This window comes from Pipra filicauda, unplaced genomic scaffold (assembly GCF_003945595.2).
Source record: "Pipra filicauda isolate LSUMZ 115617 unplaced genomic scaffold, ASM394559v2 scaffold296_size2174093_pilon, whole genome shotgun sequence".
Classification (NCBI taxonomy): Eukaryota; Metazoa; Chordata; class Aves; order Passeriformes; family Pipridae; genus Pipra; species Pipra filicauda.
This window is the reverse complement of record NW_024104416.1, coordinates 2,007,943-2,035,899: the sequence shown is the minus strand read 5'-3', so window position 1 is coordinate 2,035,899 and position 27,957 is coordinate 2,007,943. Positions and strand designations below refer to the sequence as shown.

At 39.8% G+C, this 27,957-nt stretch overlaps 1 protein-coding gene across 2 annotated transcripts in view; it reads left to right on the top strand.

Annotated features, from left to right (window-relative positions):
- Positions 1-27,957, top strand: part of ADAMTS18 (ADAM metallopeptidase with thrombospondin type 1 motif 18) — a 79,235-nt gene that overhangs the window by 17,500 nt on the left and 33,778 nt on the right. For both annotated transcript variants that reach the window (XM_027744745.2, XM_027744748.2), the window contains exons 4-12: positions 10,492-10,774; positions 14,450-14,649; positions 15,331-15,414; positions 16,348-16,507; positions 17,147-17,252; positions 21,045-21,182; positions 22,458-22,611; positions 23,633-23,728; positions 24,745-24,893. In XM_027744745.2, the coding sequence (XP_027600546.1) occupies positions 10,492-10,774; positions 14,450-14,649; positions 15,331-15,414; positions 16,348-16,507; positions 17,147-17,252; positions 21,045-21,182; positions 22,458-22,611; positions 23,633-23,728; positions 24,745-24,893 (1,370 nt within the window). The remainder of the gene's footprint in view (positions 1-10,491; positions 10,775-14,449; positions 14,650-15,330; positions 15,415-16,347; positions 16,508-17,146; positions 17,253-21,044; positions 21,183-22,457; positions 22,612-23,632; positions 23,729-24,744; positions 24,894-27,957) is intronic.

Genomic DNA, 27,957 nt, shown 5'->3' with positions numbered 1-27,957 from the left:
GATTTACCTTTTCTTGGGTGGGGGGGAAAGATATTTGGAGGCACCTAGGCTGCTGGCCTGTTTCAAAGAGACTGTTGAAGCAAAAGAACAGGAGCACAGGCCAAGCTGCTCAGGGGCATCCTGAAGGCTGGGACTGTAGCTTAGAGTAGGGCACATGGAGGCTCTTTAATAGAACCACCCAGCCAGGGTCAAATGTGAACCTTCACAAATCTCTCTTGAGCGTTTTCTGGGTTGGTTACAAAATCCTGCCTATAAAACTGAGACAGAAGGAGCAGAGGAGCTGAGATGCTGAAGAACTGGGAGTTTAATCCAGATAACCCAGGCGCCAGCCTGACATTCTCACTCTTGGGCCATCTTTGCTTCTTGTTTTCCATTCCCTTAATGGCCTAAGCTCTTTTGTTCCACTCCCCTTCTCCTTCCCACATAGATATTTCAACATATGTATATGTCTGTGTATGTGGAATATCAGCAAAGCTGATACTGTGCTCCCTACAGAGTTCCTTGTGACCACTCTCTCATGTAACTAATCCATAGCAATGTATACTCCAACAAGGAAAATTAAAAGGTTGGGAACCACTGACCTAACTTCTTAGTAAGCAATACAGCTGGCAATCAGATGTAACCCAACCCCCTAGTTATTGGAGCTGCCTGAGCTATTCATAGCAAAGCAAAATTGCTATGGGAATTGAGCTGGATTTATTTTGTTTGAATGCAAATTATCCCAGGTCAGACAGGCTCAGATCTTCTGCCCCCTCAAATTCATTTGCATCAGCTCTGCCAGGCTGAAGTTTATATCAGGAGGATCTTCACTGGGGAAAAGTGGGCGTGGGTGGTGAACCACCCCCGTGGAGGGCGTTTGCTTGGGGCTTTGGTGCAGTTGGTGTGAGTCACTCTGCAGCCACAACTCCTGAACAGAGTGAAGGGGCTGCCATCAGGTAGCCCCAGGTGGTGACCCAGGGCTTGGGCAAGTGTCTCTCTCTGTTACCTGCAGCCTCAACAGGGTGTCTTGTGAGGGAGAGGGAGTATTTCAAGCTTGCCTGCTGCTCTCACTCATGAAGTGTTCTGAAAGTCCAGCTGCCAATGGCCCGTCATCACTGGAAAAGCTGTGTTTTCACTAAAAAAACCCCAAACAAAACCAACTAAAGTTTGATTCTAGTACACATGATTATGAAGGGTAAAAAAGCCTCTTAAAAATCTCAGTTGAAAATTGTTGAAGAAATCAGAAAGAAAATAAAACACTGAAGCCCTTCAGCGTTATTTTTAAAAAATCTCATAATTTATAGTGTTGTTTTCTGCAGGGCCTAATTCATGACTTTTAATGTTTGGAGTTGCCTGTCTGATAGGGAGGAATGTTCCTGATCAGAAGCACTCAAGCAAGCATCTGTTAATTCTAAGTACCTATAGAAAGGAATTTCCAAGTACTGATTTTAGTTATCTATTATCAGTTCTTTTCTTTTTTTTTAAGCTGTTCATTTTCTGTGTCACTATGCCCTAATTTTATTGGTTTTACCTTTATCACCACTTTAGGAACAGAAGCTTCATTAAGAACATATGCACTTTCCCTAGAATATTTGTACATCTGAACTCCAGCCACATAAAATCGATTAGCTGTACACAAGGGGGAAGGAGAACCTTGCCAGAACATCTTCATTTCACCTCATCCTTTAAGCAGCATAAATAATTTGTAGCAAACCATCGTTAGGGTGAAATTCTGCCCTGTCCAAAGATCTGTTAAAAAATCTGAGCGTCTTGAAGTCGAATTTCAGATATTTAAGAGGGATATAAATGGTGCTTTTAGTTTGTGCTGTTACACAGAATGAGAGGACAGAGAGAGGGTGCTTTTGAAGATTTCCAAAAAGTCAACCTCCTCTCACACCTTGAGCATTTTCTGAAGCTGGGCACTCAGTTATGTGGGATGTTAGATTAGGGAACTAACTAAGCTACCCTCTGAAATCAGTTTTTCTGTTATACTTGATGTATCCTAAGTAACTAATCAACTGTCAGACAGCACATGTCAAATAGTGGGCTGCCTCTTTTTAGGAAAAGTGAAGCATAAATGCACTCATTAAATAATCCCTCTGTTTCCTGTTTGCTTTGTGATGGATTTCAGAGCTGTCATAACTAATAAAAGATGTAGATTTTATCTTACAATTGCAGGGATTTGCTTAAACAGGCCATGCCCAAGTGCTTGTACAGCTACCAAGGCCAAATTTGAGCTGTTGGTTTTAGCTAATTGCCTTCCAAAACCTTTATAGGGAGCCAAAGAACCCTCCTGATGGAATTGTAAATTAACTGATCCTAAGTGCAACTTGGTAAACCTCTGGCGCTTCACTTAAATATTACTGGTATACAGTTAGTGCCATAATGCTGTAGTTTACATTAGTATTTTTCTTCTGTTCATTTATCATGCTCACTTCTGTGTTTTTTTTTTTTTTCCAAAAAAACCCAAAATATGAGAAATGAGGGAGCTCACATACTGACAAGCAAGTATTTAATCTGTGGCAAAGCAATCAACTTTGTGTTAGTTCTAGAATATCTCATTACCCTGCAATAAATACCAGTTTAATACATTTAAATACCAAGGTGACTGGTTCAATTACCTTAAGTGGAGGAACAAATAAGAATATTTCCTTATTTGCCGTATGCTGACAGGGGGTTGCATAAAGATGTTTGAAACAAGTTCAGTCAACTGCAGAAATACAAAGGCACTATTCAGAGATAACACCCTCTTTGTTCATATAGGAATAATTAAAGACATGCAATTTTGTTACCTTGTTTTAATAATTGCTGAATGTTCTGCATAGCATTTCTTTTGAGCAACCAAACAGAGTGGTCTTTCATTGACTAACTCAGACTGGTAATTTAAACATTGTACTCTCTTTCTGTCAGATCCTCAGGTAATAATAAAATGCTATATTGTTAAGAACTCGTAACATTTTACATTTGCAAGAAATCTATATTATGTTAGAAAACAGAATAATTGAGTTATTTTTGTGAGTCAGATTTTAAAGAAAAATGTCATCTGCTGACAATTCTCAAGTCAGAATAGGCAACCAGTGATTCTAATGCTTCTTTCACGATAAAAATATTTTAGTGTGTGTAAAGGCCATTAACTTAACCTAAACATTTGCTGTGGTACAGAGCCAGGTATTCCAATCTGGGGAAAATCAGTAAAGGTCTGCTGAGGTTATTCTCATTGGCCAAGGACCCAGTCCAATAAAACATCACTTCTGTACTTCCCTGACTCCGGGGTAGTCATCAGGAGCTGCCCATTTGCAGACTGGATACTTTTCTGAAGGATGGGTGCATTTTTTCGGCAAACATAAAAGCTAGGGAAAAGTTTAGTTAAAAATTCTCTCTTTCCTTTAGTGTGTTTGCATGCCTTTGTGCTGCCTGGTTTGGGATGGGATCAAAAATGAACATGCTCTGAGTTTTACTCGTGGGATTCCTGACTTCAATAATACATGTGTATTATTGGAAACCTCATGAGAGTCCATTCTCACTAGTTTCCCAGAACATTTGCTTTCCCAAAGTGGTATAAAAGCGCTCTGGAAATGCTTGCAGAGACAATGTTCAGCTCAATGGGAGCTCCTGGGTGCTTAACACTCTGTAAAAGTCTGTCATTACTTTAACAATCTGTGTATGGATTTAGGGGCCAGGCTTTTCACTTTTGGTTGGTGGATCATGGATCGTGTCCCTGTCACGTTGTTGAGTGGCTTGTTTCACTTACCCTGTGCTTCAGTAATGTGGGTAACTGTGTAAGTGCCCTTCTGAAGGGGGACAGAAACTGTGTGGAGGCAAAATCCAGCTCAGCTCTGTAGCTGCTGCTGTCCCCTCTGCAGCCTCTCCCAGAAAAGGGGCTGTGGGTCAGAGTGGAGAGGGAACGAACTTGGTTAATTACTGTGATTTACTGCCATTGGCTTGGCTGTTTGCTCCTGATGCTTCCCGAGGGTAAAAATATCTTTCACCTCAGCAACACTTTTCTGCAATTCAGCTCCTTCTTTCTGCTTTCCAGATATGCTGCTTGTCATTTTTTTTCTACCTAATTTCACATCTTAATTTGCTCATTTTGATTATATTTTCCAGAGCATTGACATTTTGACCCTAACTTGAGAGGGGCTCAGTTAAGCCATCTCTCAAAAAGTCAGTCAGTGATATCGGGTATCTGCAGTTCCAGGTCAGGCTGTACTATACTGCTGGATATAATTCTTGGAAGTAGTTTTGCTCATGACTGTAGTAAGGTTATAGTCTCACATATTTTTCAGACTACCAATTTAACCCATCCCCAGAGGTGAGTCTACTTCATTACACGTTGTCTAAAGAAACAATAATTTATTTAAACTGCTTACATGGTGCAGGATTGCTTTGAACAGCCTTGTGATAGCATTGGTTGAATATCTTTGCTTTGGGTGAAAGAGGAATTCATATGATGAATGCTGACAGACTTAACGGGACTTTATTCTTCCTGGGATTCCTTGGCATGTGTGAGAAAATGATGTATTTACCACATTTTCAAGGCTTGACCCAAAGCCTGTTCTAAACAGCTGTGGCACTTCTCCTGCTGTCCCGGCAGGATTCTGTCTCAGGATGCTGGCGCGAGCACAGGGACTGCCACCTCCACACGGGTTTCTCCAGGGGTACTTTTGAAATGGCTCTGAAATCACTGCTCCTGCTCTCCAAGCTGCTGGCCATGAACTGGTTGGTACAAAAAACCATGTCCAGACACGAGTGTTATGCTGTGGTTGAGCTGACCCAGGCTCTGAGCAGATCTGCTGCTCCTGGTTTGGGCTGGGCTGCCTCTGGCTGTCTTGGAGCACGTGCTCCTGGCAGGAATGGAGGGATGATTGCAGATGTGAAGATCATTTCTGTATTTGGTGAAGGGACTGCCATTACCTGATCATAAAACCTGAGGGAAGGGCCTCATCTCCCTGTCAGTCTGTGGTGGAGTCTGAGCACAGGTACAGAAGTCATGGAGAGACCTCTCTCCTCTTCTAGCACACGTTACTGTATATCATTATTTAAAAATTGACATCTGCCCAATTCTAGTAGGCCAGTCTGGGCCCAAAGGCAGCTTCTGGCTGTTGTCAGGTAGCTCTAAGTTGTAAGTTCATATTCTCTGGACCCCCAACACGCCTGTTTTTTCAGTATAGGAAATGGTCTGGCAGGCAGAACCCGCAGGTGGGATACCTGAGCTATGGCAGTCACTCCTCCTTTGTGGGCAGAGATGGGTCTTTTGTGTTTCCTCTGTGGTGCCAGAGTGCCAGAGATTTAGCAGAGCATCAGGGCAGGAAATAAGAGTTTGATTAAAATGAACTGTGGACAAGTTCATCTGTAGACAAGATAATTTAATGAGTTTTCCCTGCAAAGTGAATAAGGAAAGACTCCAATATGCTGTAACATGAGATGGTCCCAACGATGTGATGTGAATACTAGATTTCTGGGAATCTTTGACCTCAGATGATCTTAAATAGCCAGCAGCCATCGTTCTTAGGTCATCTGTTCTCCTTGTTCCTTGTATTTCAGGGAAGTTCTTAATTTAAATTTTTATTTGATTTGAGTAGAACTAAAAACTGTACTTTTTGTCTCTGTACATTCTGTAACTCTTGTTAGGATGTGTTTGAGTCAATGGTTTGGTTTGTTTTTTTTAAGAGCTGGACATTTGGGAAATAACACAGCAGAAGTCTTGGATCGATGTCCACTGAAGTCTGTGGAAAGCTTTATGCCAATTTCAGTTGGCCTTTTGTCAAGTCTTTTAAAACTTTTCATGAATATTTGGAACTATTTTAATGGGTGTGAAATAAGATTTAACTCTTCCTTTTGAGAAATTTGGTGTAGACTTCATTGATTTCTTTGGCCATTGTTTTAGCTGCTCAGTTAAGACAGTGGGTTTTTAGCACCTAATTTTATCTATATGCTCATAGCATTGAATAAGGCATTTTGGATATAAGTAGTATTCCTTAGAAAATACATGCATATTTTTTAGCACTTTGTTTAGCTGAGATACTCTTGTTCTTGTATGAACTGTAATTAACTTTACATCAGTAGTTATGTTTAGCGGAGACATTGCAGTTCAATTATTCATCTGTTTTAATTCTCAGTTTCACTTTATTGTGCTTCTGACCTCATTATTTGCATCTGGTTTCTGAAACTCCTCTAGCTTTAATATGCATAAAGCTGTTGCCTTTGATTTAATTAGCATGTAATGAAAATGCCTTGTATGCAAACAGAGAACCCACAGCCATGAGGCTCTGCTGGTGTAGAGTGAGGATTTGTCTGATATCTCAGCACTCAGCTTTCTTAAATTATGGGTGAGAAATGGAAGTTCTGAAAGTCCTTCACTCCCTGACACTGCTCTGGTTTTTATGGAGGGTCTGTTTTTTTGGAGATGCTGAAACCTCCAACTGAATGAGGTTTACAGGCTGGAAAAGCAGCCAAAGGCTTCACTCGGAGTTTAAGAACACAGGGGGAGCAAATGGGAGCAGCCTCTGTGCTGTTCCAGTAAGAGGTCAATGAGTCCTGTTAGGAACAGATATGTTAGTGTGTGACTCAAAATTGTTCCATGTAGGTTGTGGTTTTGTGTAGCTAAGATCAACTTTTTCAGTGGTTTAAAAAGTTGTCCTTATTTTTGAACTTATAATCCATCTTCAATAGAAAAAAAAAATCTTGCAGCAGATACCATGTCATCATTTCCCTTGTCCAAATTTAATTCTGATATTCTTTTTCCTTTTGAGACACACCAAGAAAACAGAACAAGTGCTGTACCTTGGTGATAACACCTGGATACTGAGGAATTTCACAAAGATATATTGGATCTGAAAATTCCTTCAGCCCAGAGCTAAGCAAATGTTTTATAACAAATAAGGAATGGGAGGAATGTTGCCTTTTTATCTCTTCTCAACTTTTCTGCAAACAAACTACAAGTTCCTCTAATTTATTGATTCAAAATTATTTGCTAACCACACAGGTCAATGTATGTCTTTCCATTTTCTTTCCAATGGCATGGGATATCCCTTGCAGAAGGACAGCAAATATGTATTGTGAGGGAAAAACAAGGGAACAGCGAGTTCCAACTGAGCAATCTCTTGGGTGTTCCTTCCCACCATATTCTCACAATTATTGCTATTATTAGTGATAGCCACAGTGGGAGACAGAAGGAATAGACAGGAGTCCCTGGCCTTTTTCATGCTGTGTTGTCTAGACTTAGAAGAATGTTAGATTTTGTCATCCTGCTTCCTCTCATGGTGTTATAATTGCAGAGAATCTGAAATAAAAATGGGGGTCTGACCTATCTGACCCTGTCCTCATTGTGTCCTAAGCCCATCAAGGTTACTGGAAAGACATCCTTGATTTGAGGAAAATCACATGTATCCTGAAAGCTGTGCTGACAATAGGAAACCCAATGCATAATTTTCCATGACGACTTTGACAGTATTTGTTCAACTACTGAAGTATTTGAGCTGGATAAATATATTTCATCTAACTCACAATTATGGAGATGTTTCATGTATTTGTAGAAAAAATTACCAGAACACCCAGGAGTACAGACTAGCCAAAATCTGGGCTTCAAGAATCTGGAATTCCTTGGCTGTGTAAAGTTAGAAAAGATGGCTCTGGGCTGGTCTCCTTCCTCTGTGCTGTGGCATTTCCCAGCTGGCATGTTTTCCAGCCAACACAACCATAGCCATGGGTCACTTTGCTTTACCTAACGCTAAAATTCAAGAACCTGCAGGAAAGTACCTGGCAGTTGTTGCCCCATTGCCCCCTTTGCAGTTCTCTGGAGGTCTGCAGCTCTGTCTGAAGCCGGGTCAGCATTCTCAGCATTACTTGGAATTCCCAAAGCGATTATTTCAATATGAATCCTTGAAACTATCCCATCCCATACCTGGAAGAAGTGGAAAATAGTCTGTGATTGAATGAGTGTCCAAACTGTTCTGTGGCACTTCTCCTTTCTTCTCGACAACTTCATAAAACTGGATGTTATCAAAAAGAAGGTATCTTTCATTCACACAGCATTTTTCAATTTGGTGGATGAGCCTGATGTAAAACCCAAAGGAAAGAAGTCTTAGTGGAGATTTAGGGTCATTTCTGCTGGGAAAAAGTGACTACATTTATAAGGCACTTAGTCATCTACAGCCTCTGTAAAGGTGCAGCAAAACACATGCAGGGCCCAGAATTCAGTTGCTTCTTCCCCCTCACCCTGAATTCTCCATCCGCCCTTATAACGTTAAATATAGAAATTATGTTGGAGGCTGAAACTTGGTGTACATCAGGGACAGTTTCTTACAGGAAAATGTAGGACCCCCTTTTTTTTTTTCCATATGGTTTGAATCATTTACTAAATGAATCCTACAGGAATAATTTCAGATGTGGAAACCTTTAAAATGGGGAAATAAAAAACAGATTCACTACATTTCTGTTTTCCAGCTGAAAAAAAGCCCCACTTAGCAGCACCCAATTATCAGTGCATTCTAGTAGATAAGGATAGCCTCTCAGAACCACTTGTAAATTGTGTGATGACACACATCATAAGGATTAAAATATAAGTCTTCTTCCCTCCAGGAAAGTACTTTGTCATGACCAAATGTGATCTGACATTTGAAATATGCCAATTTATTGCAGTGGGCAGGCAAGTTAAATTCCTGTCAATTATTTAAATCCTGTCTGTTATTGATGGAGGCAATTTCAACCTTCATTTTGAATGTTAAGTAGATACAGGCTGAGATACGTAATTACGAATTCATGTTGAAGAAAGGAGAGGGGACAAATCATTAATCAGAATATCTGTTCAGTTTGTTTTCTTATTATTACTCAGAGGGCAATTAGACACTCTCAGTTCATAATGTGAGATCTCTTCTGTTGTAAAAATTAAGATCACAGTATGATTTTATGAGCATCATTATTAGGCCCATGTGAGAGGTGCTTATATTGGGGAGTACTGCAAAGTTGCTTTTGATTTGGAACAACAGAAGTGAATTTCCATGAAAAGAGCACAGTAGATGACTGTAGACTGTTGAGGACCTGTAGATCTCTGATAAATCTCTCCTGCTGGAATTGGCTTAAAATTGTTGTCAGCATTAGCTTAGTAAACAGTTAAAGCTGTGAAGATTTCGTGTGTAACTTTCTATTTTCTGTTAAGTTTTCCTCTTGGGAAACAGTTCTTAAAGTGTAGAAAATTCCACAGATCCTTAAAAAATACTGTGCTTACGTTAGACATTGGAACTACTTTCCTTCTGATACCCATGGCATTCTGGCCCTAGGAAGTTAGGCTAAAGAAGAGCATCCCTTTCAGAAAGGAACAGGTCATATATGTCTCTTACCTGCATTTCCAAAGAAGACTTTTTGGGGAAGGAGGTGGAATCATGGTCTGGGAGGACTCGAGATGTCAGGCAAGATGGTTTGCAATTGACATTTGTTTGTCTGCACATATTTTTCTGAAGCATAAGAGATATGTAGTCCTCGTGGGATGTCAATTTTGGCAGGAGGGTGTTGGCACATGGTAGAGCCTCACTGATCCAAACCAAAAATCTGTGTCTAGTATTACGTATATAATGTAGTAGAATTACCTGATGAAACTTCTCCTTGGTTTTTGACTTGGTAAAAAGGAGTGTTTATTACAACATGTTTTACAAAACCAAGAAATGAAATAAAATCATAACTGATTAATGAGCTGCATGGAAATACTTCCTCAGTGCCACCCACATTTCCCTGGCCCTGATCCTGGAAACACTTCATCACATGTGCAGTTTTATGCACAGATACTATGTGAAAACTAGAGTGTAGTTTTCCCATACTTACTTCTGTCTTTCAGGGATCCAAGAAGGAAAACAATTAGATACTTGCTTTCACTGATTATCTTTCTCTTATAGGACGGTATAAATTTTAAACTGTGTTTATTATGATTAAATTGCAGAGAGTTGATTACTAAATGATGGTGCAAAAGTGTTCAGATGCTTCAACTTTGTGCTGCTGTCTTGTAATCTCTATAAGTACATCTCTACTTATAGCAACCTGAAGTCTGGGATTCCAGTTTGGTAATACCTTGTTCTGAAAACCCCCTGAATCTTAATTGAAATATTTTGGTTTACTAATCTATGCTTTTATGAGAAGTTATGTTTTCCAAAAGCATTTCCTTTTTATGTGAGACTATATCTTGTACACAAACACACATACAAATAAACCTGTACTGTGAAGAATGGGTTAATATTGCATATGAAATTATCCATGGTACTGTGTGAAGGTGCTGTGCTGCCAGTCCCACAACATTCCTGTTCTGTGTGTTACCAAATGTGAGGCCTGGTCATCTCCAAAGTGCAACGATGCATACTTTAATTGGGAAGACTGTCCAGCTCATCACTTGAGTAAATCTAATTTAGAGGTGCACATTGCAACCCGTCTGGGCTTTGCAGGGAAGATCACTGCAGGAGTTAGCATTTTCCAGCTGTGAGCCTTGACAGTCTTGTCTCTAACTTGTGGTGGTGTTGCTTTTTTTAGTCAGGTTTGATAAGGACACGGAAGATCGAGTTCCTTATATCCCCATTACCTCAGCAGCTGGCACAGGAGCACAACTACACGTCCCCCGCTGGACACCATCCTCACGTGCTGTACAAACGAACTGCAGAAGAGAAGGTGCACCGGTACACAGTAGAGTCCCATCCCAAATCCTTCCCTTTTGGCCATGACAGAATGCACACTTCCCACAAGTATCATGCTCGGGCGAATGGTTACCACCATGGAAGGTTTCAAAAGCAGCATTTTTGTGGACGTCGCAAGAAATGTATGTAAGGAAACTTTCTCTCCTCTTTAGATAGTGGCTGTTACAGGCTGTGTGGTGATCCTGAGGTGTGCCTCACATCTCTTCACATCCCTTTGGGATGAGGATATAATAATTTTAAATTATGTATTTCTAAAGTAAAACACGTATGAGAACTTGAGTTTTCCTTGACATTCACAGAATCATCTGTTTTGTTAAGCCATCAGAATCACTGTTTAGTTTCCTTGTGCTTTACCTAGATTTAAAGATCCCTTGCTTGATTTTTTTTTTTTTTTTACATTGACATAGTTCTCAGTAAGCAATTCTGCATAGTGATGGAGGCCAAATCCCTGAACTGCTCTCTGTTAGTTTGGGGATAAAAAACTAATTAGGCTTGCAAATGAAGAGAAAATCTTCAAAATCGTTAATTTCTGAGAGGATAGAGAGTAAGTCTTTCAGAACTCACCATTTGATAATGAAATTTTCAGCAACTAAGATCTTCAAAAAGAACCTCCCATGTAAATTGTTTAATAAGATTTTGGAGCCACGTCTTAAAAAACACATTGAAAGATATTATCCTGCCAAGATCTATTCTGAGTCTTTCCTTAGGCCCTCAAATTGCAGAACATTTTAGAGCCCCTTTGGTCCCTATATGTGTACTTTCAGCATTCAGTTGGTGCTTTTTGAAAGCTGATCAGCTTTGGAGCTGCGATTTTTAATGAGGGTCTCCTGGACTGCAAACAGTGTCTCAGTCCAGTTATATTCTTCCAACTTCCTGCTCAAGTTCTGAGAAAATGAGCAGCTTCCTTTTCCAAAGGTGTGTAAGGAAGAAAGAGAAAATAAACAGAAGGGAAGGAATGAGCAAGGAGTTAGTGGAAAAGGTGTCTGGCTGAGACTGAGCCCTATCTGAGGCCTGAAAACAAATGGCTTGTTAAAAATTCCAGAATCCTTCCCCCCAGGTTTGAAAGCCAAACCTCAAATGCCAGATGCACAAGCCTGTGAGTCAACCTGTAAACATTTGCATTCTAATGTAGTCCAAAACTGCCTCATTCCATCCTCCCTTTCCCTCCTGTCTGGTTTTCCTGCTGCAGAGCAGGGGGTGATGGTGCTAAATTAGCTCCTCTGCTCTACACTGGTTAGTTTTATTTGCATTGTCCTCCGTGGTCTTGTGTCTTACTTACTGTTCCTTCCATGACTGCTTGTCCAAATTCAGGATTATTCATGTCCTCTTGAGCTTTTACACGGTGCTTAGTCCTATAATAAATGAGAGCATTTGGAACACTGTATTTTCATAACCTCCTGGGTTAGGGGTCTGAGAAGATATTATTGTTACTCCTGTCTTATAAATGGGACTCACAGGCACTGGAGAGGTCAAAAATAATCATTGCTTCTGGGTACCAAATCAAGAAACTGGATTTTTCTTTAAAATATTTATCATACACATACTTTTGTAATTCATTTAATTATATATATATGTATATTCATTAATTTCAGTTACAGTTATGAGTTCTTAGCTGCATATTCAAGCTGGGTTTATGTTAAATGCAGAACATGCAATTAGCATCCAACTGTGATTAGTGTAAGTGATTTACCCATCTTAGGAACTCTGTGTCAGACACACTGTAAGGATTTGATTAAGCAAGATGGCATTTAATTACCCACAAAACTCTTTTCACATCTTGTGGTCTTTAACTTCATGCAGTACATACCTATAACCTTCTGAGAGAAAGGAAGGAGTTATAAACAAAACAATGTACTTCCAGATCCAGCCTTGATTAATCTATAGAACAAATCACTGAATCAATGCAGTGCTACAAATAAAATCACATGTCATTGTTTAATTTAGTAGGGGAAAATATAGGATGCAGAAGAAATCACTCCACTAAAGGGAACACTCCTTCTATGAGTATTTGTTTTTTTTTTTTTCTTTTTTCTTCCCCCCCTCCTTTTTTTTTTTTTTGGGTGGTTTTAAGTTTTTACATTGTTTTCCTGGTCTTCTTCTGAGATCTGGAGTCATATCAGTTTGAAATTTTCAGCAAAATCCAGTCTAGTCACCTGGAATAGAAGATTTCAGCTCAAATGAACAAAGGGATGGAGAATTCAGTCTGACAGAAGGCAGTCCTCTGCTATTAACCCTGCCTAGTCAAGGTTAATTTATCCTAACCTAAGAATGAAATCAAACTTGCTGAACAGTAAGAAGGAAGAGCACGTTGCCACTTCTGATGTCACAAAAATAGCTTGTCCCACTCACCATCTTTAAAAATTTCATGTGTTGGTAGTTTGTAAACATTAGAAAAGCCAGTCACTCATCTTCCAAACTCTCCTTCACAACATAAATGTTTTCAGAGCATGAGAATTAGCTGGACTGTAATTAGTAAATCATGCATGAAGCATTGCCACTGCTTATGTCTTATTAGTAGCAGTGCAGTTAATTCAAGAGCAAAACTTCACTGGTCATGGATATTTGTGTCCAAAGCCTTGAAGTTGTATTGCCTTCCAAACAGTATTTGGACACTGATGTGCCTTGAACTGAGCTCTTCTCTCTTGGGCGAGGATTCTCATTATGTCTTGATGTGCTGCCAGAAAAGAAATGTTCTTTGAGCTTGTATAGGACAATCGTTTATAATGTGATACATTCAAAATCTTACTAGCACAGTCCTTTGCAATGTTAAATGTACTTCAGAGTGACTGAGTTCTTGAAGGCAGACCGCTGTTGTGCGTTCTGTGGTATCCTTGATTTCCCAGTTTGGCATGGAAGGAAGTAATCTGTATTTTAGCTCTGTCTTTGGAATAACTTTCTGATGAGGCACAGACAGGATTTTTTTCGTTACCTGAGGCTCCCTGACTTGTGTCGTGTTACACCCTGTGTCAAAAAAACCCCCTATTGTTATCCAAAGATTAGGTTGTAGTGGCCTTTGAGCCACTTTCTTGATGCAAAGGCAGTGTAGGTTCATGCAGCAGAAGCTGTGGATAGCAGGAGCACTGCAGGATATGGGACATAGATTTCTTTTCCCACTTTCTGGCTGTCTGAGTAAATGGAGTAGAGACCATTCTCTAACTGTGCCATTGGCCATGCAATACCAGCCAGAGGGAAAAAGTACACCCTGGCAATGGGATATGCATTGCCTGTTGTCAAGCCCTCCTTGCTGCTGCCTGACATTTCCCTGTATTAAATAAATATATTCCCAGCAGGAATAATCTCAGTGGCAGACTCGCATAGAAGGCTGATGTCAGTCACAGTAACAGGCTGGCAGGAATCTTACTTGTGGTGTGTATCTGCTTTCTGTGCTGACCGTGGACATCTGTTCTGGAAAGGACTTTTTTGCCAACTGCTGTGTAAGTAGCACATGCCAAACACCTCAGGAAGTTATCAAAAGGACAGGACAAATGTAGATACTCTGTTAAAAATTCTGTTGTGTTTCTTTGCACAGATGCTACCATTTTATTAGATTAATTCCTTATTTCAAACTGCTTATTGCATACGAATGTGGTTCTCCCATTTCCTTCTCCCCCTGTAGCCATCCTTCCCTCAGGAATGAATCGGGCCTTTTTTAATAAACATGGAAGAACTTAGCCAGAAGTATTAAATCACATGCTGTAAAAATAATCTAAGGCTCTAAACCTGTGATACTTCATTTTCTGATGAAGCAGTTCATGGGTGATCTGAACCCTTTCCAAAACAGTTTTATTTCCTTTTAGATGCACCCAAACCACCCACAGCAGAGATGTACATTCGCTCGGACGAGTACGGGACTTCTGCGAGGTTCAAGAGATCATCTGCTAAAATTCAGAAAAATGGAAGTCTAAATGTTGAAACCCTTGTTGTGGCGGATAAAAAAATGTTGGAGAAACATGGCAAGGAAAATGTAACAACGTACATCTTAACAGTCATGAACATGGTAAGATGTGCTGTAACTAAAATGTGTTTTCTCTGTGGAATAATGTTATGTCAGAGCAGGTCCTTTTGTTAGTAGTGACACCAAAAAGAGCAGCCTTATCTAATGTATTACTAATGTAAAAAAGCCTTTATAAATAGATCTTTAGATTATCACAGCTCTAGCAACAGTACTACAGAGTAAAAAAACTGGAACATATTTAAAATTTTAAAGTAGTTCCTGTGTAGTACAAAAAAGTACAATTTCAGATACTCTGAATTTCAGATACTCTGAAATTGTCTGTTTTATCTGATGTGTCTCCTTGAAACAAGTATTTATTCGAGAGAGCACAAATTTATGTTCATAAAATTGATATAACTAGAAATATATTTTCCTGTGTGGCTTTGCTCTTTACTTTTGTACTACAAAACTTGAGCTTGAACTTGATTACATTTGATCCAGGAGACCAAGGACAGAACAAAGCCCATTGAAGTCAATAGATGGTTTTCAAGTTTTTCAATAAGTGTAGTGGTTTGGGGCATAATTCTTCTGGCTTAAACTCTTTTGGATTAATCCTACAAAGTATATAACTCCATTAATTTGTATTGAAAATTCAAGTCCAAAGCAATAACTCAGTACATATGTTTAATCTATTAAAAAGTATTATGCGTGTAGGTGATATTTCCTCTTCAATAATCATTGCAGGTCTCTAGTCTGTTTAAAGATGGAACAATTGGAAGTGATATAAACATTATTGTTGTAAGCCTGCTTCTTTTGGAACAAGAGCCGGTAAGTTGTGTTGGAATTTTCGTCTCAGCTACTTCATTTGCTCCTGGTCACTGGGAGCACTGGGTGCTCCCATGTTATGTACAAGGTTTCTTAAGACATAAAACCTGAGAACGGATTAATATCACAAAAACCTTCAAAATGACACTTTCTGCATTTCACTGCTTCTTGGGTTTTGATACTAAATTCCTTCATTTCATGTAAATGTTCTTTAGAAACGTTGAAATGCTGCCAGTAAGACAAAACTTAACAATTTCCAGAGTTTTCTTGAAGAGAAATGTCTGGAATGAGAAATCTACTTAATAAGTGATTAAATAAATAGAAAGATTTTGAACTGGGCTTTCCAGGGTGTTATGATCAGAAGTGGCTGGAATAAGAAATCTACTTAATAACTAATTAAATACGTAGAAAGATTTTGAACTGGGCTTTCCAGGAAGTGATGATCAGAAATGGTAAGGATCCAAAATTCCCAAACTGAAAATAGCATGAAACAAAAGGTGGGAGTGGAGCCAATTCTTGTGTCAAGAGTGCTGAGACAAAAGAAGACAAAATCTCTTTTGCTGAAAAGAAATTTGTGATGGGTTGATCTACTTGGATTATACTTTTCCTCCCCAGAAATCACCAAACATTTTAATCACAAGATTGAATATGGCTTAGTGTTCAGCTTTCTCAGGAATCAAATATATTTGTACACTGTAGTTTCAACCACCAACTTTGGAAATATCTGTGTGCCTTGGGAGAGGTGCAGTTTTATTTTACAGCTGTAAGACATTCACTCATCAACTGACTCAGTCATCACATGGGAACACATAAGTTTATGTAGAACAAATACAAAAAAATACTTCCCTTTTCCCTAACCAAATTCTATTCTTTCAACCCCTCTTTCTGGAGTACTGATGGAAGCACCTTGTTTCTGTGTCTGTGCCACCCCTGCAGGGTGGGTTATTGATCAACCACCACGCAGACCAGTCCCTGAACAGCTTTTGCCAGTGGCAATCTGCCCTGGTCGGGAAGAACGGGAAGCGCCACGACCACGCCATCCTGCTCACGGGATTTGATATCTGCTCCTGGAAAAATGAGCCCTGTGATACCCTAGGTATGATAGCAAGCACGTGCTGAAAACTTGGGGGTGTCCACAGCAGAAACTGAAATGCTTTAAAATTTAAAAAGTTGATTTTTGCACATGCTGTCAGCCTCCTTGAAGAGGGAAGAGCAGTATTATTTTTGCATGTTTGTCTTTGAGGTACCTAGAAAAAAAAGGGTATTGCTGGTATCATTGCCCCAGAAATGGCAAAATAAGCTTTCTGAAGACACTCTTTTGGATTGTCACCCCTTCAAGGAATATTTTTGATTTTGAGATTATTTCTGAGCCACTCTTCCCCCCCCCCCCTTTTGGTGACTACTCGCCCTTTTTGAATGGGATTCCTCCCTAATTTGGGAGCAGTAAAGGCATGGGAGGTGGGATGAGAATAATCTTTACAAGTAAAGTGTAGTTTGAGAGGTGAAGTTAGACTTAAACTTCTTATTTATTTTTTATATTGTGTTATATTATAATTTAAATTTTATACTTTATCATCCAATAAAAGTCTGCTGTAATTCCTCCATGATAAACCCGATAAAGTAAATAAGTGCCTTCATGCACCGAAATAAACTGGCTTATTAGGACCAGTGCAGATGATATGTGTGTTTGGAATTCTGTAGAGGGACAAGCTGTTTAGCTGCTTCCTTCTTTCAGGATTTGCACCCATCAGTGGCATGTGCAGCAAATACCGTAGTTGCACCATTAATGAAGATACAGGCCTGGGACTGGCTTTTACTATTGCTCACGAATCTGGACACAAGTAAGTTTCTTCTTCTATAAACAAATGTGTAAGTGAATGGAAACGTCACAGTTAATATAAATCATTTAAATAGAGATCATTTGGATTGGCTGATTCTACATATAGATCATTTGAAACCTGGAGAGTGGTGAGGAATGGAGTTACATCCAACTGGTGACTGGTCACCAGTGCTGTTCCCCAGGGATCAGAACTGGGGCCAGTCCTGTTGAGTACCTTTATCAATGATGTGAACAAGGGGATCAAGTGTCCCCTCAGAAAGTTTGCAGGTGACACCAAGCTGGGTGGGAGTGTTGATCTGTTGGGGGGCAGGAAGGCTCTGCAGAGGGGTCTGGACAGGCTGGATCCATGGGCTGAGGACAGCAGGGTGGGGCTTAACAAGGCCAAGTGCCGGGTCCTGCCTTTGGGTCACCACAACCCCCTGCAGCTCCAGGCTGGGGCAGAGGGGCTGGAAAGTGCTGGTTGTGCTGGGAGTGCTGGTTGACAGTGACTGAACATGAACTGGATGTGCCCAGGTGGGCAAGAAAGCCAAGGGCACCTGGTCTCTATCAGGAATAGTGTGGCAGCAGGACGAGGGCAGTGGTTGTCCCTGTTTCCTGGGCACTGCTGAGACACCTCCAATCCTGGGGTCAGTTTTTGGCTCCTCACAGCAAGAAGGACATGAACATGCTTGAGCGTGTCCAGGGAAGGGAACGGAGCTGGGGAAGGGTCTGGAGCAGCAGGAGCAGCTGAGGAAGCTGGGGGGGCTCAGCTTGGAGAAAAGGGGGCTCAGGGGGGACCTTCTGGCTCTGCAACTCCCTGACAGGAGGGGGGAGCTGGGGGGGGTCGGGCTCTACTCCCAGGGAACAAGGGACAGCAGGAGAGGGAACAGCCTCCAGCTGTGCCAGGAGATCTTTAGATTGGATATTTGAGAAAATTCCTTCACCAAAAGGGTTGTCAGGCATTGGCAGAGGCTACCCAGGGATGTGGTGGGATCATCATCCCTGGAGGGATTTACAAGGTGCTTAGATGTGGCACTTGGGGACATGTCTTAATGGTGGCCTTGGCAGTGCTGGGGAAGTGGTTGGACTTGATGATCTTAAAGGTCTTTCCCAACCTAAGATTCTATGATTCTATGACTCTGATTTATGGAGAAATATATAATGATTAGGCACTGGGTTTCCATTTTATTTCTATTGTAGTAAGACTGCAATTTTCTTAAGAACCTGCTGTCTCTCATACAAAATCAGTAATAATCTTCCATGGAGTTTCAGCTATTCTTTAAATTGTTGAATTAAATCTAAAGAAGGTGATTAGGTTTTGCTCTGCTGGTTTTTTCCAAATAATTTTGAATTTCTTTTTCACAACTTTGTGCGTGGTTTTGGTTTCCAGTTTTAGTGTAGTTCAGTCTGGAGTCTGTCTCCCCAGTGGCAGTAGAGGAGCATAGTTTTCTCTGTGTGGTACAAACCTGAAATTTAGGTTCAGATAAAGCATAGGAACTTTATTTTGAGCAGCAACATTAATGCACAGAATATCTTTGAAAAGCAGTGGTACTGCATTCTGCTGATTGGTCAAGGCATGGAGCCTTCTGATTCTGCATGACTGAATCAGGACTATTTAGTTTTCATTGTACAAATATGCTCTGCAGTACATACTATGACCTAATGTCTACACGAGTGACCCCTTCACAGGTTTCTGTACATCTGAAGGGAAATAAGGAATTAAAGAATAATCCAGCTACCAGTGAAGCCTGTGGGACTTGTGCCAAAGCATTCAAAGGGACCAAATATGTAAAATATGTATTGTTTGATCCTCCTGTCACACTAATGCAATTTCAAGACCTCAGTACATTTTTATTGATCGATATTAGGAGAGAATCAGGCCCGTAGCTTATTTTTCAAGAATTATCCCATTTAATCTCTTAATAGTTTCCTTCTTTTTTATTTTCTTATTTGTTTTGAGAGATTATACATGGAAATTTTTTAATTTTTTATTTTTTCCTTTTTTTTTTTCCTTTTTCACCACTGCCTTTGATTCACATATTATTCAACCTTTCTTTGGTATACTTCCATACTCCTGTCTAATAAAATGCATTGAATCTCCTGGGAAAAGCCTGTGCCAGATAGAAAATGTCTTTATGACCATTTGCTTGTGTTCATGTTCCTGAGACTACCTAGTATGTGATGTAAGACAACAGAATTTGGTTTCTGTGATACAGAGATTCCTGGAAGAAAAAAAAACAAAAAACCAAACCTGTGACAGCCTTGGAGGTCCACTGTGAATATATTAACCAAAGGGTTTCATAGGAGGAGAATGTTGTATAATGTACAGAACACACTCTGTGGTCCACTGACAAGCTTCAGTGGTTAGACATTTTAGTGGTTTGTTAGACATTTTAATTGTTTTCTTTACTTTGTGTTTTTACCTGAAAGGTTAACAGTTCCTCTGGGTGCTCAGAGCCCATTGTGTCAGTGGGGTATAAACTGGGGATTCTCTGGCTGCAGTGCCTGGGAACAAAGTATTTTATGAAGGATTCTAAAATATAAGCACAATTGGTACTTCTTCTGTCCATTTATAGAAAGAGACATATATTTTAGGAAGTTTGGAGCCTCAGCTGGTGGCAACACATGCAATAACACTGATGAGCCTGTACTGATTTATAGCAGTGGAGGATTGAGTCCAGTAAATTAGATATTCCCTGCACATGCACATGCACAGACTACATTCATAAAGTCGCCAATGTACTACAATATTGAAGTAACAGATGATGAAACTTCTCTCCAAAACACTTTGAAATCCACAGATGTCCCATGCAGTGAGTAAATACAGAACAGTGAAAGGAAAGAGCCTGAAAATTAGCTTTATTATATACACAAAATCCCCATAATTCGTCATTATAACATGGGTTTTTTTTATTATTGCTTATTATTCTTTGTATCATCCTAACACCTCTCCTAGTGAGAGCAGGGCCTCATGATGCTCAAACTGAGCAAAGAACCCCATAAGAAGCAGTATTCCCACTGAAGAGTTAAATTCTAGACAGAGTGAATGACAATGTATAACAAAGGTGAGGGGAAAAAAGTGGTTTGCTTGAGATAATATTGCAAGTTAATGGCCAAAATTAGAAAAATAATATTTTTATATTCACACCTTGTATTCTATTCATTCATGCCCATTTTTTCTGCTACAGGTTGAATGCAGCTCTAGAGCTCTTCCCTCCTGTTAGGAGGGCAGTTTAGGTATATTCCTGTGGCTGTGTAACACTGGTATTTCCCTGGATTCTGATCACCACGCCAGTCATGCTAACAGGCATTATCCCTGGGCAGAGACAGGCTCACACTGCGTGTTTTAAGCTGACAGATTCATAGGCAAGTACAAATGTGGCTGAACATAAGCTCCACGACTTCCATCCGTCTCACCATGGAACAGTTCTCCTTCAGGAATGAGAAATGGGTAAACTGTGCAACTTTGGGCACAGTCTGCAGCTCTGGTACCTCTGGGCAGTGTCTTGTCCCTGGTCCCATTGCAGAGCTCCTGTGCAGCACCAGTGTGGGTCTTCCTTGGAACCTGACTCTTTCTCATCAGACAATTGTGTGATGACAAAAAATTTGGTGTTAATTGGAGCTTGTTTCATACTAACAGTAATTTGTATGGTGCATTATGTTTTTATCCCTTTGGAATGAAAGGCATGAATCCCACTTTCCCTGTGGAGTTCAAGCATAGTGCTGTTGCCCTGAAAGTGTTTCTTTTGCCTCAAATTTTGTCTTGCTTCTGTTTAATCTAGACTTTTGCTCTCCCACCTGGTTCTCTTTTCAGCTTTGGTATGATTCATGATGGAGAAGGGAATGCTTGTAGAAAAGCTGAGGGAAATATTATGTCTCCCACCCTCACTGGAAACAACGGCGTGTTTTCTTGGTCTGTTTGCAGCAGGCAGTATCTCAACAAATTTCTCAGGTAGGTAACGTGTAAATCTGGGCTGGTGCCAGGGAGTGCAGCTTTAGTAACTGGGCTTGAATTCTTGAACAGCATAAAAGTTACTAAAGTGTGAAATACACCTCTTTTAAGATGTGCTCCGACCCATGTGGTGTGTGAGCCCACACACCCGGGCTGCTGAAGCATAGAGGTGGTGTTGGCATGTAAGTGCTTTTGTCCTGCCTTGTTTCAAAAGCATGAATTTCACCCTCCAGGAATACCCTGCAGTAATGACTGGCATATCATTCTTTCCCAGGCATTCCTGTCAGCAGCTGAGTTTATTAGAGAATTAGTAGGAAGTGTACACAAAGGAGGGCAGACACAGTGGTACCAAAGTCGTTAGAAAATGTAAATTAACATTAGTGGCCTTTCTCACTGGAGTTTCTCTCTTGATCTGACTCCTGACAGGAGTAAAGGACATTCTGCATTTTTCACATCCTGTTTCTGAGAGAAAGAAAAAAGGGAAAAAGAGAAAGATGCCAATTATTTCTCCAGCATGTTGACATAACTCAGTGATGCTTTTAAAGGAACTGTTTTTCAGTCAGTGTTTAATTCATCATTACATTAAACTTTCCCTTTTTTTTTTTTGTCATATGCGGGTAGACTACACAATTACTAAAGAATTTGTAGGCAGTGCTGTGACCAAGAGCAACACGGGCATTTTAGAAGTTAATTCCTTAGAGTGAGAATCAGGCATCTAAGTTGTTCTGTGGGTCTGATCCTTGAATTCCCAGTCAATATAGCTGAGTAGCAGCCAGGAAAGGTAACAGAGTTCTGGAGATTTTTTTCCTGCTGCAGTGATGCAACATATTCTGAGTACAGAAGAAAATTGCAAACTAAAAAGTCACGGGTCAGTCAATGCACAGAAAGTGAATTCTGGAGTGGGACAGTGAGTCTGCTGATTATGTGGATCCCTGATTTGGGGAACCCATTTAAGGGAAAGAAGCAGACTAGGTCACCTTGCTCTTGGTTACCCAGGAATAAAGGGAGGAAAAGAATTTGACATCGTTCTTTCTTGTTGTCACAACAGTCCCAAAGCCTGGAAATTCCTGCTTCCTTAAAACTTTGCAGGTCAGGCTACCAACAAGATGTCAAGATCTTTTGGCTCCTGCGAGCAGATATTCTCATTTCAGAGCATACCTCTAAAACTAGTTAAAGGTACTGTATACCATATTATGTATTTGTGCTGGTCTGTAGCAAATTAAAATATTTTGATATAAAGATCATAGTCATGATTAATTTACATTCTCATTATAGTACAGCTCAAGCTGCCTGCCTGATTGATGAACCTAAGCAAACAGGACAGTATAAATACCCTGACAAACTGCCAGGGCAGATCTATGATGCTGATACCCAGTGCAAATGGCAATTTGGAATGAAAGCAAAACTATGCAACCTCAGCTTTGTAAAGGTACCTATCAATATACTTTTGAGAAGTTAAATGACATTGGAGAACTGACGTACCCTGAATAAGTACAAGTAATACAGTGTTCTTCAGGGGCCTGGGCTGTTTCCCTGCCTTATCTTGCTTGGCAATTTGCTTTGAAGGTACTGGCCTCTTTTGAGGAATATCACAGTCCCGGGGGAGTTTCAGAAGGAAATGTGTTCTTTCCAGGAGTCATAAGGAGTGCAGTTGAATGCATGTGAGCCATGGGCCCGTGCCTGCTATGCTAAGGGATATTGGCAGTTTTGATCAAAGCTTGTGTGGGGTGTGGGGTAAGAAGGACTAAGTTTCTTGTGTTTTACTTTTGTGCCTTTACAGCAAAAAGTCTGGAAGAGATCTATAGGGTTATTTTAGAGCAACGAAATATTCTTGACTTCATGATGAAGGATTAATTTAGATTAACTCATTATTTTAGCGACTGTTACACTCCTTACTGATCTCTTCAGAGAAGGCGTTTTTTTAAATAATCTGGGATGCTCATTCTGAAAAGAAGTATTGTAATTTCTTTTAGTTCTTTTATTATCCAGGAGTATTTTGATTTATTTTATGCTAACTACATTTATCAGGTGATGGCAGCTGTGTTTCTTCTACAGCTAATAGACAAAGAAGAGAGAGTGAACAGCACTGTGCACAGACTGCCTTTCCAGATATCTTGTGTGGTTTAGAAAATCTTGTGTCTTCACAGTATTATATATATTCCCTGTAGACCTGATGAACTTTGCCTTGAGCTTTTTAACACTGTTTTTGTTCTGTTATAATCTCACACTCAAATAGTTTTTAAAAATATATAGTGAAATGGTGCATAAACAAGAAGGCAATGTACAGGATATGACTGTGCTATGAACCTTAAACCAGGGCTTTTCTGAATTCAGGAATTTATTTGTGTGTCTTTTAAGGTAGCAAAGGCATGTATCATTTTTTAATCTTTCTAAACACTAGAAAATAATGGGAATTATGAGTACTGTAGTGAGTGTTTCTTCCTTTTCAGGATATATGCAAATCTCTCTGGTGTCACAAAGTGGGGCACAGGTGTGAGACAAAGTTCATGCCTGCAGCAGAAGGAACAGCTTGTGGTATAAGCATGGTGAGTTGTTTTATAAATACAACAGTGTCATTCCAGCGTGGCTTTAGACTGTATTGGGACAAATACAAGCTGCCATCAAAGCCAGTTTTATCCATACACCCTCAGATTTGCTGTTGTGAACATCCAGATTGCTCTGTAAAAGCTTCCCTTGAGATGCATAGTCAGGACGGGTCCTCACAGTGGTACCTGTCTGATGGCAGGTGTGATGCCTCTCCCACGGAGCTGTGGGATAAGGTATCTCTGGCATATCTAAATCAGTTAGAAAATACATCAATTATAACAGAAGTCAGATCAGTGCTTCAAATTCCACTCTGATGTGAGCATTCCTTAAGCTGTAATATTTGCTATACAGACTAAGGCCATCATGCCTTTTTATTGTCAACAGTGATCTCCACTAAAAGCACTTATTTCTTTGAGCCAAACTTGCTAATTTACTCTCATTTTATTTGTTTGTATTTCCTCTCATCTTGTTTGTTTGAGTTCGAGTTATTTGTTTGAGTGGAACCTTCTAATTTACTCTCATCTGTAATTACCCAAAATATTTTCTTTTCCTATAATGTTTCTCCCAGTAGAACACTGTTTTGATTTTCAAGTTACTGACAAATGTTCTATTTTGCTTTTTCTCTTTGTGCAGTCTTTCCTAATTGAATCATAAAAGGGAGAAATTCTAGCAGGCTGTTTGTAAATTACATGGGAAATGTTGAGGCTCTGCAGCACAGGACCATAAAATAACATGGATTTTTCTTGGGAAGAGTGAGCCAAAAAAACACTCTCCAAGAGAACAGTTTTGAAAATTTTGTACCTCAGAGATCTTCAACTCAGAACTTGGAAAAATTTTAGGACATTACTTACTTATACCGTTGTATGGAGCAATGTCCTGCTTCAGAGTCCTTGTGGGTGACCTTATGTTTATTTAGGTCAAGCACTGGAGATTTTAAATGTGGATTTTTAGCGTTTTACATTTTTACTAAGTAGTGCTAACTCTGATGGGGTGTTTTTTGGCATTCCCTTGGCAGTGGTGTCGAAGAGGACAGTGTGTGAAATACGGGGACCATGGCCCCAAGCCTGTGAATGGCCAGTGGTCAGCCTGGGCCGAGTGGTCAGAGTGTACTCGCTCCTGTGGAGGCGGGGTCACGTACCAAGAAAGACACTGCAACAATCCAAAGTAAGACATAGATATGAAAAGGTATTATTTTTATACTAACTGTTTATGTTTTTAGAACAATACATTAACAGAGTCCGTTTCCTTAGGGAATAATGTGTGTGGATATGTTAGTATGACCTTTTTTCCATGTCCAGTATGACCAGGCAGTGGCTGGAAGACAGAACTGTGTCCTGGTGCTAGAAAGCAGTGGCTGTCTGGAGACTTGCTGGAGTACAGAACATCTGCAGCCTGACTTTGTCCTTTTATTTTGTGACACTACATTTCATGAAATACCTGCAGAAGTAACGAAGCACCATACAGACATATTCACACCTAATAGTCTAAGAGCAAGGGGAAAAGGTCTTAAAAGCTATTAAGGCTTCTAATGAGATCATATTATCCAGGATAATAAACCAAAAATGTTTAAAGTCAATATCAAAATGGTTGTAGACAGATGTCTTTGTATGTCTGTCATGTTCTTGGCATCCTTTTATGTTTCGTGGGTCAGACTAAAAGTGCTGAACCCTGGAATTGTGTGCTAACTCAACATTTCTGGTATTTGCATCTAATTGATTTCTTATCACTGTAAATGCTGCTATTCCTTATAATGGTATTTCAGAGTAGAGGTAAAGTGTTATCTGACCAGCATCTTTCCCAAGTATTCAATTCAGTGCAACTTACAGGGAAAAAAAGGATGTCACTGTTTTATTTCATACTCAAATTCAGCAGGCATAGACACATGTATTCCTCATTGCACACAATAAAAACAGCATTTAAACTGCAGTAATAAAAAAACAGAGAAAATATGACACAGTTTATATGAGGCTGTAAAGAAGCCTCACACCTACTATACAGTGCTGCAGTAATAATATCCACGCTTCATATACTATGTTATAGGAAAATGTGAGTTAGTTAAAATAGCCTTTATTACCCTCAGTCAAGCCAATTTTTGCAGATCCATAGCAGAGCATTTTCTCAACCTTTTCTGTTGTTTCTCAGTATATTTTGATAAATAAAATTAGTTGGATAGTTTCTTTTATTAAGCTGCTTAGCAGGAGAATGCAGGGTCTCAATTACAGGGGATATATATATATCTCTCACAGAATCACAGAATATGCTGAGTTGGAAGGGACCCACAAGATCATCGAGTCCAACCCTTAGCCCTGCACAGGACCATCCCCAAGAGTCACACCATGTGCCTGAGAGTATCAATATGTATATTTTGATCTTCCTGTTTTGGTCCCTGTTTTCCTTGCTAAATTTGTATGTGTGCTCACTGTTCTTTGCATTTATTCATAAGCCCTCCCTTGCTCTCCTGGTGTTACAGGGGAATATCCAGTCATGGAAATGGTTCAGTTTGGTGCACTGTTATAGCTGGTAAGGATTTCTAAGGTCTTCAAACAGAAGCTCTTCAAAGTGAAGTGTGTCAGTCCCTGTAGCATTATGCATTTAGAACTTGCAGTCAGAGTATTCTGTCTGTTCTAATATAAGTAAAAATTGATGCAAGGCTCGATGTAACCAAGTCAGCTTGATGCCAGAACTGGATCTTGTTTACACCAGGTTTAATTTCAGTGTATTTGTGTAACTCAGAGCAGAGACAAGATAGTATAATTCTCTCAGTTACAGTGATGGAAGGACAGGACTATAACTAAGCCACACAACAGTGCTCAAATATCCAAGTACCTGTATTTCCCATCACAGCATTTTGTATAAATGTGGAATAATAAGAAAAATAATACCATCCATTTTCAGTGTTACACCACATGGAACGATTTACAGCCTAGTTCCTGTTCATTGTTCACCTCTGTAACAACACAGAAACACAGAATAATGATTCCTTTCTTTTTGAGCTTCTGAAACATATTTCAGATGTTTATGTGTTTCGGTACATATATGTATATTATTTTATATGTGATATATTTATTTCACTTTTCCTAATCCAGATTTGTGTAGGAGCTAATGTTTATTTTGTTCAAAAGTTTCATAGACGATTTTGGACAGCAAAATTTTGTAAATGACAAATAATGAAATTTCTGTAAGAGACAAGAACAAAGGGTGTGGATCTAGGAAGAACTGAGTGGACCTTAGAATGAAGTCTAAGTAATTGAATTCTTATGAACATCAAGGGAAATTGCTCAGTTTCTGGTGATTTTAAGGGTCACCCATCTTACCAGAAACTTAAAGACAGGTGAACTACACAGGCTGTTGTGTAGGAAAGTCTTGTTACCTGTGTGTGTTTGTGAAATTCTCCTCTTGCAAATAATATCCAACCAGCTCAATTCCCTTTCTCTGGCCAATTTGCAGACAGCCCTTGTGGCAACACCCACAACAGTTTTGGGTATGGCTTTGGAATTGCCACCAGAGTTGTGCACAAATTCACACCAACAAACACCCGTGGGGGTCACCTGTAGTGCACAGAGCTGGGCAGATTTGCTAAAATCATTATGCTTCTGTAAATTGTCACAGTGTAATTTCATGGATCTGGTTTTCATACACCACAACACTTTACAATTGAGGTGCTTTTCCAAGATAGAAATTGATTGCATAATTTAATAGTTTAGCTGGGAAAGAACCTGAAGAGTGCCCGAGAGATTTAAATTAATACCTAAATCATATCTGTGGGACTGCATCCTACCACTTCACAATGGTGCATTGTTCAGCAAGAGCAGAATGGAGTTATAGGCAATCAAAACTGCTCAAACACATTTTAATCTTTAGGGTACAATATCTGTAACAGTGATTACAGACAATGCAGATGTAAACTGATGCAAAGTAATGATGCCATTTAAAATGCTTCTGAAAAATGACGACTGTGAAAGACCTTGTGGACCTTTCAGATTAATGCAGAATAAAGTAGCTTCATGATACTATCCTAATACAGCCACAATATGAGCAGAATTGTTCTTACTTGAATTTAAATGATTACAAAACATGAAAAAAATGGGAGTCCAGAATTTCGATGTCTCAATTCCTTTGGTATTGCATAAAATACTTCCCTTGATCAGATTAATTCCAGGATTTCTCACTCTCTGTGTTGTGTTCAGTGAATAGCACATCACATAAAGTCTGCCCTCAGAAGGACACT